Source organism: Camelina sativa, chromosome 15, assembly GCF_030686135.1.
Source record: "Camelina sativa cultivar CO46 ecotype springtype chromosome 15, ASM3068613v1".
Taxonomy (NCBI): Eukaryota; Viridiplantae; Streptophyta; class Magnoliopsida; order Brassicales; family Brassicaceae; genus Camelina; species Camelina sativa.
Genome location: NC_141894.1, coordinates 2,322,878 through 2,337,368, shown reverse-complemented (window position 1 = coordinate 2,337,368; position 14,491 = coordinate 2,322,878). Strand labels below are relative to the sequence as shown.

Below are 14,491 nucleotides of genomic sequence, written 5' to 3'. Positions count from 1 at the left end.
TATACAGTATGTATGACTGATTGATTCCTCATATTTTAGGAATGTTAACTTAAATATTAATAAATATGATATTGTGTGTTCTTTACGAATTTTGGTTTGATTGAAGATAGAGTGAAAGAAAAAATTTGAGAATATATAAAATTTTAAAACTAGTTCAATGTATGAAATTGTTATTTAGTTAATCATACCTGATACCTCACATCCCCAAAGATAAAAAGGCCAAATATCTAAAATTAATCATCAAGGTTTTCCTAAATCCTCACATGACCAATAAAATTCTGACACATAGATATTTATTCTATATTTTAATTAAAATAAATAAATAACAAAAAAAAAATACATTGTGTAAATAAAAATTAACCAAAAAAAAATTGTAAAAAAAAATAAATCCTTACTTTTACTTGCACTAACCTACTTTCAAACTAATTTATAATTATAACCATATCATTTTCTAATTAACTCTAATTAATTCAATTTCTTCTTTATTTAATCTTTAAAGTTTGTTCATATTTATTTATTTTTCTCTTTCACTTTTTAGTTTTCATTTTATCAAAATTAAATATAAAAAAAAGACTAAAAAGTAAAAATAAAAGTTCATCAAACTAACATTTGTCTCGGACGGCTTCCTACTAGTAATAAATAAAAAACTATTACCCCTATAGAAAGGGGAAAATCACAGAATAAGGACCACGTGGCTAAAGCCGCTTGGCTCATAAAATATCTCTGAAGTACTCGCGTCCTATTATATATATAGGCAGACATATCAGGGGAGAGAGTAAAGAGTCCAAAGTCATCAAAAGAGATAAACCATCAAAGTTTTCTTATCAATTTCAAGAGCTTCAAGATGACTACAGCCACTTTCGTAGAGATTCTTCTGGCCATACTTTTGCCTCCTCTCGGTGTCTTTCTCAAATTTGGTTGCAAGGTACGCATACTTTAGTTAGATTTTTTATCTTCAATTTTACTATTTCTTTTCATTAGAAAGAGTGGTTTTTAAAACTTATAAATTACTCGAATTTTTTTTTTTTTTTTTTTGACAATTTCTTTTGCTTCTTGCAGGTTGAGTTTTGGATATGTTTGATTTTGACGCTGTTTGGTTATCTTCCCGGGATTCTTTACGCTCTTTACATCATCACCAAGTAGAGAGATTTGATCTCTCTCCTCTGTTCTTTCCCTCTGTTTCCTTGTAAGCTTTCTCTCTCCCTCAATACATGTTGATATAATATAACATAGATCGATGCGTACTTGTGATCGCCATAGAACAAGTGTTCTTAAGAAGAAATATCTTTGATTTAGTTGAGTTATATATGTTTTACACAAAGAAACTATGTGTATATATATGTTAGGTGAACCAATTTCTTAGCTACGAAGACTAACCTCACCCTGATAAGAAGTTAGTTAGATACTGATATAACTATTCACTTTGTAACATCTTCCAAAACTATCGAATGAATACGTGCTAGGATCGATTAGAAAACTAGTTGAAATAACATTGTGAGTTTGTTTTTTCTTCCTTTCGATCTATATTAGTACAAGGAATTTTTCTGACCAAAGTTTAACTTTGCTTTTGTTGTTATTGTGTGTAGGTGGAACAGCTGTTTCGTCTTGTTCTCTCTTTGGGACTGATTCTTCAATTATTTTATGTTATGAGTAAATTAATTATTGTTGGTTGTATTTGTATTATTGTATAATTTCTGCTGATATGAAGAAGAAATCGTTGGTTCTATATGAGGAACTTGTTTTTTTTACGTTATATAATTAGATAAAACGTTACAATGGGGAGTTTTGGATTTGGGACCACCATTCAAAATTTTAAACCCAATTTAAAACCCAACTTTATATAAAACCATATACGTATGGTCACATGTCTCTCATCTCATCACCAACAAATATGCACCATATTAAAACTCACGTGGTCCATGAGAAATACAACAGATTCATCCCCACCGGTTGTTCGTAACCAAATTTTGATCTACACGTTTTTGTCATCTAATCGTTGACATGAACCAGTAATAGACCTTTTGAATTTTGGAAAATACTAGTGCATGAACAAAGTGGAAAATAAAAATAATTATGTTGAGTAGCTATACATGAATACTTTAATCGGAGACGGATACAAAGCATAAAAATGGTTAAGAGGCAAATAACGAGTGTGTTTAGCCTTAGAAAAAGCTCTAGGAATGTTGTTCAAACAAAAAAGACCTCGTTATTTGCCTTCTAACCTTTGTTTTTTTGGTTTTACATCTGTACTTTTGTTTGTAACAAAATATATATTTACTGAGTTACTGCAAGTATGTGTAGGTTGCATTGTAAAAGATCGGGTATGGACGTATGGTGTCAATTTAATCGTTCTTCGGATTCATATGTTTTTTTTTATGTTGCTTCGGTTTGTTTAGTCGGTCGACAGATGTTACGCTTTATATCCACTAAAAAAACATACGTCGGAGATGAATTGGATCAGATTTTGGTCTAGATGAGTCTTGTTATCCAAACAAAACATACGTGAATTATCGACTAATGTAAGTGTTTTAACTTTCTAATAAATTGTAGTCGGTTACAAACTCATGTAATGACGTAACTGGGGTTTTGATGTACTATATAATAAGAAGTTGACTCTTTGTTGATACATGTATTCTCGTCGGTATCACACGAGTCCTGACCGTGACGCGCAAAGAAAGACTGATAGGGCAAAGGCAAACATAGCAACGTAACAATAATAATTAAAAAAATGCTATTATTCCATACACTCTTTCAACACGCAATGGATGCTCTTAAATGGTAGGTAATCCAGGAAAGATTAGGAACATATCTTGCAAAAATGCCAAGTTTGTCCCCAAAAAATATCCATATTGCCTTGTTTATATAGTCAAAAAGAAAAAGAAAAACAAATTCTTTATTAGTTTAGCTTAAAGATGAAGGCAAACAAATAAAAATAAGGGAAAATAATAATACGTGGCTCAAAAATATCTAAAAAGTTAAGTCCTATATATATATAAATGTGAGAGATATACATTGAAGGAAAGAGTAAAGAAGAAGAAGAAGAAAACACACTTTGAAGCTTTTTAATAATATAATCTCAGAATCTTGAAAGAGCTTATATAAAAAAATGAGTACAGCTACTTTTGTTGATATTATTATCGCTGTCCTCTTGCCTCCTCTTGGAGTCTTTCTCAGATTTGGTTGCGGGGTAATTATCTATCTTTTCTTCTTAGTATAATTTTGGACTGACTTTTTAATTTAATTAAGAATTAATCTTATGCTAATATTTTTGGTTGCAGGTTGAGTTTTGGATATGTTTGGTTTTGACGCTGCTTGGATATATTCCTGGGATCATCTACGCTATTTATGTCCTCACCAAATGATTTACCAACCATCCCTCTCCTTGTAAGCTCTCTTTACTGATCTCTTTTAATGTTTGATCATTTTGATATAGTTTTGCTTTATTAGGAAATTAATTATTATTATTCTAAATTAAAATAAGATATTGGTCTGACACCAAAAGAGAGTAAAAGATTGATAAATGTGTACTGTTAAGATAAGATTATGAGAATTTTCTGACCAATCTTTTTACTTTACTTTTGTCGTTATTGTTGTGTAGGAACAGCTGTTTCGTCGTGTTCTCCGTCTCTTCGTTTGTGACTGATTCATCGTTTCTTTCATCAGAGTTTTTATGTTTTTTTTCTAAGTAATTAATCATCAGTGTTGTTTGTGTTTGCTTTGTTATATAATGTTGTGTTAATATTATAATTTATAAAACAAGAGAGCTTTGTGTGAAGAATTTGCTTATTCGAGCTTCTGTTTTTTTTCTTAATTACGAAAAAAGATTGGGAATTTATGTTGCCTTTGGACCACCACTAAAAAAACCTTATACGTTACAGAAATACATGGCCACACGCATCATTTCGTCACCAATAAATTGGCCCCATTGCTTGGCACCATTAGCGATATCCACGAGAAACACTTCATTCACCCACCGGTTGTTATCACATATACAAAAAAAAAAAAAAAAAAAAACTCAATTTTGATATGTCGGCTCATACTATATCTTATTCAAATATAATCAAATTAATTCAATAGACTACACACGATTGATCATACAGTATATGTGGCGAGTCTGGAAAGAAACCAAACCGCAGATAACCGACTCGTCGGCGACGAGTCGATTCATCAATGTTTTCCGTTTCGATAAACTAATGGAAAATAAGAATCAAGCAAAATATTAACAAATTCAAATGCGATATGACACAAAATAACTAACTACACAAACAAACATCATAAATGATGAAGCTTACACCAAGTTGCTTCATCTCTGAATGTTCCAATCAATCAAACTAACCCCAAGCTCCAAAAATAATCCCAAATCTCTCTTGCCTTTGAGCAATGATTAAAGCTCAAAAGCTAATGGTCCAAATACAACTTCAAGAGATCATTCCAAAGCATCCACCATGATGAGAGCTCAAGACTATAATGCTCCTTACAATTTGCTTACTCTTTGAACTGCCATTCTCTTCGGCACATTGGGCAATGAGCTTGACTCGTCTGCGAATTCACCCATTTCAATATACAGTGAAGATGAAATGCGTGGTTGCAAGCTCCCCAAACTGCCCTAACACCAAAACAATTAAGGTGTAAGACACGCAGTTTTGTTTTTTTGGTTTCTATTACCATAAGTAAATAAACCAGCTTAGCTATGTTCTCGGTAAGCATGAAAAAGGGAGTGTGTGTTCGAAGCAACAATTAATAAAGTGAAGACATGAAAGCAGAGAACTTTACTTAGAGGGCAATCATCTCCAGGAAGTTTGCAATCAGGACAACAACCATCAAAAGCCATCCGACATATCCCACATGTTTCGTCTTGTGCATCCCATGTCCATGAAGCAACTGCATGCCATCTATCCACAGGAGAACCAATTAGTTAAAGACGAGCAACTCAGCATTGTAAAAGCTCATATGTTGGAGCTGAGGTTGTTGTATAAGAGAATAATGCATAAGGTAAAGGGACAAGGAACTTACTCTGTTTTTTATGGTATGCAGGACAGAAGTAGCATAGAAAGTCAAGTGCAACAATTTCAATTTCTTCCTTAACTTGTGCAACAAATCAAACAATGCAGGCAGTTTGAACAAACTAAGTCTAGTTAATAAACATCAGTAACCCCGATCATAAAGGATCATCAGTCTACTATATTAGATGATCACTATCAAAAGTCCTGGGGTGACTGACTCTATCATCACTTAACCTGCAACCTAACGCAGCCTAAAATAAATTTTCCAACAGAGAGCTAAAAAAAGATAAAGCAAAAAAAAGGATACGCAAAATCTTGACTTTCATGGCCTTCCTCCTGTATAAACAAAAATCTTCAATCAGTTTCATAAACCCTTTTATAAGCCTTAAGATGGTTTACAGACGGTAAAAATTAAGACACTCAGAAGGCAAATCTTACAAAAGACAACAAAAGCTGAAGGTATAAGTCTTATGTGCAACACACTAATACACGAATTACTCGAAAAGTTAAGCATTGAGATCATTAAAAAAACCACTGAAGCCATAAGACAAATATGAAATATACGAATTGAATATTCTTTCTGTGAGGCATTTTATCGAACAACTGGTATGCAAAAATCAAATTTCGATCGGTGAACTCCACAAACTCAAACTAATCGAAGTAGAAACCAGAGACCAACCTAAACCCAGAACGATATATCAGTGTGAAACGCAGAATAATTAAGTGCCAAGGAACGTAATTTTCTCAAGAACTAATTAATCTCAAACCGGAACCAAAAAATACAAAATCCGAACACATTACCTTCAAAGTCTGAAACTTTCTCCGAATGAATCGTGAAGGTTGATGTTCTAACCGAACGATGCAATCGAAATAGTAAAATTCTTCACCGGGAAAGAAGGATTGTAGTGGCACCGGCGAGGATCGGACTTGGGAAGAGCAAAGACGAAACGAATGTAGGAAAAGTGTCGACGGACGTGTTCCACTGATTATGTGGGCCGAAACAAATTGGGCTTCAAATTGTTTTTAGATTAGCAGCCCAAATCTGAAGAGGCTTTTAAATATTATTTTTATTAATCTTGAAATACTCTTATTTTACAAAATACAGAATCGAGTAGGGGATTTATTTTAAAACACATGAATATTCAAATGTTAGTCCATATGAAAAACAAAAGGAAATATATCTTGAAAAGATTTTACAACTTGTCAATAATTCAGTGAATGTCTTAAGTTACAAAACCTAGTGTAATCTACATGTGAAATACACTTACATGTCGTCATACATGCATGTATATTCTGTATATGCATGCATGTATATTCTGTATATGCATATATTTAGAAGAAAATAAAATGGTAGTGTCTAAAAACGGTGTTTGATAAGATTTACACATCATCAAATTTAAAATCTATCAAATACGCATGTATAATGTATATCTACATAGATACATCATAAAAAAAAAAAAATACAATAGTTGCCTCCGGTTGAAACATTAATACATTATTGTTTTATAATTTTACAAAGTCGCATTCACTATATGCAGGTTCAGAACTTCTTGACGTAATTATTCGAATTCCCTATTATTTTTCCATCACGTCTCCAAATATTGATAAATATCTACATTTCACAAACACTAGGCAGTTTAAATTTATTAACCTAACAAGCTATATTTTATCTCTGTAATGTTTTCGTTCGTTAATTTACAAGTCAATAATCCACAGTCAAAGTATCCAATAAAACGAGTAATTCCAGATACGTATTGAGAAAGAATCTTTGACCCAAATTATGAAAAGAAATCTTAGGAATTTATCACAAATATTCACAAAATATTTATGTTTATACAAGAATACGTTTGCAAAGTCTATAATACAGCTTTATTCGCTGCACTTAATAATTTTATGACTAGCTGTAATCTAATATTTAAGGAGAGACACATGTTTGTACCTCTTCATCACTATATAAGTATAACAACTCATCCGCTAACTCAAAACAAAACAAACACACACAAAAAGAAAAACAAAAAAGAGAGAATAAGTTTCCAATGACGAGAAAGAAAGTAAAACTTGCTTTCATTACCAACGATTCATCGAGGAAAGCAACTTTCAAGAAAAGAAAGAAAGGGTTGATGAAGAAAGTGAATGAGCTCTCCACTTTGTGTGGTATCAGTGCATGTGCCATCATCTACAGTCCGTACGATTCCAACCCCGAAGTGTGGCCATCAAATTCCGGTGTGCAGAGGATAGTCTCAGAGTTCAGGACGCTTCCAGAAATGGACCAACAAAAGAAGATGGTGGACCAAGAAACCTTTCTCAGACAAAGGATTGCCAAAGCGTCCGATCATTTGAGGAGACAAAGAAAAGATAACCGGGAGCTAGAGATGACCGAAGTCATGTTCCAGTGTTTGATAGGAAACATGGGAATGTTTCATATGAATATCATGGATCTTAATGATTTAGGTTTTTTGATTGAACAATATCTCAAAGATATTAATCGCAGGTTTGAGATTTTACAGAGCTCTGGCATGGAGGTCGGCGAGTCTTCCAATGCTGCTGGTGCGGTCGGGACTACCTTTGAAAGGACTGGATCAATGGAGATCATGGCGTCTACAACCCCACCAACCACCACACCTAATGATCAGGCGGGTTCTTCCTCTTCACCATTGGCAGCTTTTCTAAACCCTCTTCAACAACAACAACACCAACAATTTCGTTATCCCTCATCTCCGCATGTTGGACTCTATGAGCAATCTCCAAGTTTGAATTTAAACCTAAATCAGAACTATAGTCAGAACCAACAACAATGGTTTATGGAGATGACGCACCACCAGCCTGAACCATTGAACTATGCAGCTGATGATGAGCAAAGGGGTTTTCTATTTATGGATGATAACAACCACCAACCCCAACACCAGCATGATCAACAGATCCTTGGTGGTTCGTCCACTGTTTCAACTACCGTCGTTACTTCAAGCAGCACGATCCCCGTTACCAATCCAAGTCCTACCAATAATACATGGTTTCGTTAGTATTTCCTTTCTATGTGGTTTTACCAGAGTTTAAGAGTGGGTTTCAAGTCCTAGTAAGCATATCAATAATTATATTCAAATGTTCTTTACGGTTGTAATAAACTTGCATAACAATTTTATATGGGGTTGTTTTATTATTATCATTATTATATTTTGTGATGATTATGGGTTTTCAGTGTTGTGGTCTTTATTTTGTGATATATTCGTTTAAAAAATAAAAAGATTTTGTGATATTCTCGTTTTTACTGTGTGTCCACTAAGTTTGATTAGTGTTTCCTTTTATTTTGCCTCAAATATGAGCTTGATAAAAAAATTCACCAAAAAACTATTCGTCCTTAGAATTACACTATTAGATATTATAAACTTTACCCAAGATGATAGAATTTGTATGTAACTCTATTGTATACTAATCTTATCCTTTTATTTTCTTAATCATCTTATTATATAAAGTTGGATTTTGAAAATTAGCCATTAACAAAATTTTAACATGTGTCAAGTTATTAATTTGAAATTTTGACATGTGTAAAAGTTAATATTTAATAGGAGAGATTTGATCTATGACAAAAAAAAAATTGTTTAAACAATATTAATAATGTAAAAAGATAACTATAAAAAATTACAAAAATTAAAACGTTTTAAAAAATAATAATTATAATGAGATTATATATTTCATAAAATTCGAAATTATAATATTGTTTATTTATTTTTAATTTTAAGTTATTAATTCAACAAAAAATAGAAAATCGATTAAGGAAAATGTACATTTAATTATTAATTCTAAAAAAAGTAAATACTCAATTCTATATAAACATAGATCGTCTCACATTTTTCATCTTATAAAATAATTTATTCAAAAACACTGCTTTAATTTTTTTTCTATTGGTAAAAAAGTTTTAATGGAAAGGTAAATTTTCCATATTTTTTTAAACCTCTATTGTGTTAATAAATGATCAAGTCGTTTTATATATTTTGTATTGATTTGGATACTTTAAGAATCAAATTTGAATGTTCCTACTTTGATAATATATGATTGTTTCCTAATTTCATTTTTGACAGTAAAAAAAAAATTTGGAGCAAAATTATAATCTTAGTTCCGAGAATTATCAAAATCATAATTATTTGTCTGAATGATACGTAAATAAAATAAGTATAGTCACAAAGATAGAGGACAAGAATACAAGAGTGCTTTTAACAAAAAAAAAAAAAGTCACAAAGATAGAGGACAAGAATACAAGAGTGCTTTTAACAAAAAAAAAGAATACAAGGGTTTTTATAATAAAAAAGTGTAATCTATAATTTCCGTAAATATAATTTTTATTTTAGTAGTCTGATTATATTTCACATGTGGAATTATTTTAGATATAAGCCGCAATAAAGAACTTGAAGCTTTCATCTTGATCTAATCTTAGAAATTGAAACTAAGACAAAACAATAAAAACATCATATATGATAATCATATTTTTTATTAAAAATATACACTTAAATATCATCGGGAAAATGATTATACAAGTAGTTTCATAGAAGAATATGTAATTGATTAAAGTTCAGTCTATTTATGGTATTATGACAAGATATAGTAGATGTTTGCTACAAATGGATAATTCGAATAATGAAAACACTATACTCAAATGATTTTCACTATAAATAAGGTTGAAATAAATTTTGGATAACCTAAGGAACTACTTTGTGACCTCTAAATATATGCAATTTAATGATAATATACAAATAAACAAAGGCATCTAAATAGAATAATATATTACAAAAATACGTTAGAAATCTAACGTATAATTGGGACAAATGATATGGACTAAATAGTTAAGTTGTAAGAATGTGTAAACAGTATTTTAATTATAATAGTTCTGGATAATTATATAAATATTTGATATAAATTATTTAATTACGATATAGTATGGGTCATTATACATTCTAACGTGCAAGAAAAAAATTTTAACGTATAAAAGTGATTAATAGAACTATACCACTTTGACCAAAAAAAATCAACGTTATTTGATGTTTGTAAACCAATTATATTTACAAAAGACAAATAAAAAGAAATATGAGCTTATGACTTCAAAAAGAAAAACATTTGACATTCAGAAATTAAAAATATTTTATATAAAATCACTCCATAACATTATATACTTATACATTATTTTATATAAATACATTTATGAATTCACAATGATTTCATGTTACATTTCAAATCATATTTACACATTAATTTCTGCTAAAATATATTAACTCAATTAAATTTACGTGTAGTCCACTGGGTAATCAAATTATAATTTTCACGGACCTATAAGAGAATGGTTGACTTTTTTTTTTAACGGCAAATTAATTATATATTATCATAAAGAATTTACACAAAACTGAAACAAATCAAATACAACCGTTATCACAAATAAATGAAATTAAACCCAATTTGGAAGAAAGAGTGGATATAACCCTGCTTTCCAAACGAAAGCCTTACGGGCAAACAGATAACATCTGTTAAGTCTCTCTCTCATACACTTGTAAATGGCTATCATCTTTTTGATGAAACTCCAAAATGCTTTTAGCATAACCTTGATTAATAAACTGAACTTGAATGTTGTTAGACTTGATTCTGAAACTTGTCTTCTCCATGACATTGAAAACATATTCGCTGTATTCATCCATACTCTGAAGAGATTTTGATCTTTAGCTATCACCCTTATGAAACCCCAAAATACTCGCCACATATACTTTATCCAGGCCAACTTTGGCGTTTACATTTTCTTAACCAAACGTCCCTTTAATTCATAACGTATTCTGAAGAATAAACCAAAGCATTGATTCCTTCACCAAAAATAATAACCACCGTGGCCAATGCTTAATGGAATGAACCTGATCTAATAAATCGAGTATGCCATTCCCCAAAGTTGATAAAACTTTGATATGTAGACGTTTAACATCACAACATCACCGTATCCAATTTGTCTCTTATTCCATGGTGGTTTCTATGGACGTTTTTTCCACAGCAAATCTGTTAAAAGAAGAGCATTCGAACCGTTAGAAACTGTGATCAATAGATAGAAGCCACCAAACGTTGCCGGTGTACCTTGGTGAAGAAACAGAGGAATCACCGGAAGAAGAAAAAACTTCAAATCGGAGGAAAAACGGTTGAAACTATCTTATAACTCCAAATCTTTCTTTAGGCAATCAAATTCCTCCTTGATGATATGGCATCAGAGACAAATATGTTGTCGTCGGAGAAAGCAAACTCTACTTTGAGAGACGGAACAGTTGCCTCGAGAGAACTCGAGGAACAAAAATGGACAGATGATAGAATCCAGAGAAATCATCATCAACAATGAATTAATGGTCAAAAACATGGATCGAAATTGCCATCATATCTCTCCTACAGATATCTGGGAGGCGAAGTGAATCGCTCTCAGAGTCGCCATTGTTTGAGAGAGAATATGGTTGACTATGTAACATGTAAGTAACTACTTTAAAACATGAGTATTTTAAAAATATTTTGAGAGTTTTTGTTGAGAATTATGATTTCTATTAAATATAAATTAAATATTTAAATGAAGAATTATTGTATTTTAACTAACCTTCTTAGCTAAACTTTTTTAATACACATTGTCTAATGAATAATGTTTGGGCAAATTTTAACCAATTCGTATGTGAACAGTTCTACGGAATGAATGCAAAGAAACCTTTTATTCATGAGCCTTTTTTGTTTACAGAGTTTGTAACAATAATATATTAGAATCCTATAACACATATGAAAGAAGGGTTTTCGGAAATCTTGACATAGATATGTAGAATCCATGGGCGTGTCTATGGCCATAGCCATTGATTCTTCGTCATTATTTCTTAGAAGGTTTTAGGGTTTTCTCCTTTCCTTGTGGAATTTCTCCCTCTAGATTCTACATATATACGAATTCAGGGACTGTTCGAGAGCTGTTCATTCGGTAGAACTGTTCACATACGAATTGGTTAAAATTTGCCCAAACAGATAACTATTTAAAAGAAAGCGGTTATGGCACATAAATTTTCTAACGGCACGACACATGATGAGGTGAGACGGGATGAGACGTATATTTCGTTCCAAAATAGATATGTTAAGGCTATATACATGCAATAATCTGTACACATTTATCTAATTTTTATGGAAAAGATTAACATTATATAATTTAAAATTTTAATCCTAAATCAATTTAAGAACTTTTAATTTAAATGAAAAATATCACATTCGTGCTGTAGCACGCGATACTAGCTAATTCTATATTATCCGTCATCACCACTCCAAATATTGATAAATATCTACATTTCACAAACAATAGGCATTTTAAATTTCTTAACCTAACAAGCTATATAATATAAAACTATAATTTATCTCTGTAATGTTTTTCGTTTGTGGTCAATAATCCACAGTCAAAGTATCCAATAAAATGAATCTAATATTGAAAACAAATCTTACGAATTTTATTATGACTAGCTGTAATCTAATATTGAGAAAGAATCTTTGACCCAATTTTGAAAACAAATCTTACGAATTTTATGACTAGCAGTATGATAAGCTCATAAGAGTATATGAGAGGCAAAAGAGAACACGCCTCTTCCTCACTATATAAGTATAACACGCTCATCCGCTAACTCAAAACAAAACAAAAACAAACACAACAAAAAAAAAAATAACAAAGAGAGAGCAAGCTTTGATGACGAGAAAGAAAGCAAAGCTTGCTTTCATTACCAACGATGCATCGAGGAAAGCAACTTTCAAGAAAAGAAAGAAAGGGTTGCTGAAGAAAGTGAATGAGCTCTCCACTTTGTGTGGTATCAATGCATGTGCCATCATCTACAGTCCGTACGATTCCAACCCCGAAGTGTGGCCATCAAACTCCGGTGTCCAGAGGATAGTCTCAGAGTTCAGGACGCTTCCTGAAATGGACCAACAAAAGAAGATGGTGGACCAAGAAGCCTTCCTCAGACAAAGGATTGCGAAAGCGTCCAATAATTTCAGGAGGGTAAGAAAAGATAACCGGGAGCTAGAGATGACCGAAGTCATGATCCAGTGTTTGAAAGGAAACATGGGAAGTTTTCATATGAATATCACGGATCTTAATGATTTAGGTTATTTGATTGATCAATATCTCAAAGATGATCGCAGGTTGCTTGAGATTATACAAGCTACTCTAGCATGGAGATCGGCGAGTCTTCCAATGCTGCAGGTGCGGTCGGGACGACTACTTTTGAAAGGACTGGATCAATGGAGATCATGCCGTCTACAACCCCACCAACCACCACAACTAATGATCAGGCGGGTTCTTCCTCTTCACCATTGGCAGCTTTTCTAAACCCTCTTCAACAACAACACCAACAATTTCGTTATCCGTCATCTCCACATGTTGGACTCTATGAGCAGCCTCCAAGTTTTAATTTAAACCTAAATCAGAACTATAATCAGAACCAACAACAATGGTTTATGGGGATGACGCACCACCAGCCTGAACCATTGAACTATGCAGATGCTGATCAGCAAAGGGGTTTTCTATTGATGGATGATAACCACCAACCCCAACACCAGCATGATCAACAGATCCTTGGTGATTCGTCCACTGTTTCAACCGTCGCTACTACAAGCAGCACGATCCCCGTTACCAATCCAAGTCCTACCAATAATACATGGTTTCGTTAGTATTTCCTTTCTATGTGGTCTTATTAGACTTTAAGAGTGGCTGAGTGTATTTCAAGTTCTAGTAAGCAAAACAAATAATTATCTTCAAATGTTCTTTTTATTATCGTTTTATTATATTTTGTGATGACTATGGGTTTTCACTTTTCAGTGTTATTGGACTTGTGATATCCTCGTTTTTATTTTTTGATAAAGATTTCGTGATATTCGTTTTTACTGTCTGCCTACCTATGTTGCATGATAACTTTTTTATAAATCCGTTTTCTGTTTCCAAAACGTTTCAGAAACAGAAACTTTTGGAAACACGTAAACAAGTCACAAAAACACATTATATCTGGATATTCCTAGAAATCTCTGTTTGGAAAAATATGGAAATTCCGTTTTCGTTTTGAAAACACGACGAAAACTTTTTTTAGCTTAGAAACTTAATAAATAAAAGAATTTGAAAATATATATTCATAATACATTTAAATATATAATATTATTATTGTTTTAATTCAATTATTTAATTTTTTTGTTTTGAATTTGTGTTGTTTCAAATATTCCTTTTGATATAGATTTTATGTTTGGTGTTTTATTATGTATATACACATATGTTTTCAAAACGCTTCTATTTCTTAATATGAGCTTATATATGACTTCGAAAAGAAAAACATTTGATATTCATAAATTTAAAATATTTTATAAAAAATCTCTCCATAACATTATATACTTATACACTATTTTATATAAAATACATTTATGAATTTACAATGATTTCATGTTACATTTCAAATCATATTTACACATTAATTTCTGCT

The 14,491-nt window shown here is 31.7% G+C and overlaps 3 protein-coding genes and 2 pseudogenes across 6 annotated transcripts; 4 read left to right on the top strand and 1 right to left on the bottom strand.

Annotated features, from left to right (window-relative positions):
* The first annotated feature begins 761 nt into the window (after positions 1 to 761).
* On the top strand, positions 762 to 1,726 carry LOC109129023 (hydrophobic protein RCI2B). Its single transcript, XM_019236439.2, has 3 exons — positions 762 to 925; positions 1,060 to 1,186; positions 1,587 to 1,726. Exons 1-2 carry the CDS (start codon positions 845 to 847, stop codon positions 1,141 to 1,143), a joined length of 165 nt encoding a protein of 54 aa, XP_019091984.1. The 5' UTR covers positions 762 to 844; the 3' UTR covers positions 1,144 to 1,186; positions 1,587 to 1,726.
* A 1,278-nt stretch (positions 1,727 to 3,004) lies between these two features.
* Positions 3,005 to 3,775, top strand: LOC109129024 (hydrophobic protein RCI2A). The gene is made up of 3 exons (XM_019236441.2): positions 3,005 to 3,187; positions 3,279 to 3,384; positions 3,599 to 3,775. The coding sequence occupies exons 1-2, from the start codon at positions 3,107 to 3,109 to the stop codon at positions 3,360 to 3,362; spliced, it is 165 nt and encodes a 54-aa protein (XP_019091986.1). The 5' UTR covers positions 3,005 to 3,106; the 3' UTR covers positions 3,363 to 3,384; positions 3,599 to 3,775.
* Positions 3,776 to 4,201: 426 nt separating this feature from the next.
* On the bottom strand, positions 4,202 to 6,011 carry LOC104748036 (anaphase-promoting complex subunit 11). Of its 3 annotated transcripts, none has more exons than XM_019236443.2 (4): positions 5,805 to 6,011; positions 5,311 to 5,339; positions 4,774 to 4,892; positions 4,202 to 4,601 (listed from the first exon to the last, which is right to left on the bottom strand). In XM_019236443.2, exons 3-4 carry the CDS (start codon positions 4,829 to 4,831, stop codon positions 4,486 to 4,488), a joined length of 174 nt encoding a protein of 57 aa, XP_019091988.1. In that variant the 5' UTR covers positions 4,832 to 4,892; positions 5,311 to 5,339; positions 5,805 to 6,011; the 3' UTR covers positions 4,202 to 4,485. The 3 variants fall into 3 exon arrangements, with proteins under 3 accessions (XP_019091988.1, XP_087345071.1, XP_087345073.1); XM_087488945.1 differs by having other exon boundaries at positions 5,014 to 5,339; positions 5,805 to 5,958; XM_087488947.1 differs by lacking the exon at positions 5,311 to 5,339 and having other exon boundaries at positions 5,787 to 5,956.
* A 963-nt stretch (positions 6,012 to 6,974) lies between these two features.
* Positions 6,975 to 8,268, top strand: LOC104744744 (agamous-like MADS-box protein AGL80 pseudogene; annotated as a pseudogene). Its single transcript, XR_015582470.1, has one exon. The product of XR_015582470.1 is annotated as an agamous-like MADS-box protein AGL80 pseudogene (transcript).
* A 4,403-nt stretch (positions 8,269 to 12,671) lies between these two features.
* On the top strand, positions 12,672 to 13,907 carry LOC104744743 (agamous-like MADS-box protein AGL80 pseudogene; annotated as a pseudogene).
* The last annotated feature ends 584 nt before the right edge of the window (positions 13,908 to 14,491 follow it).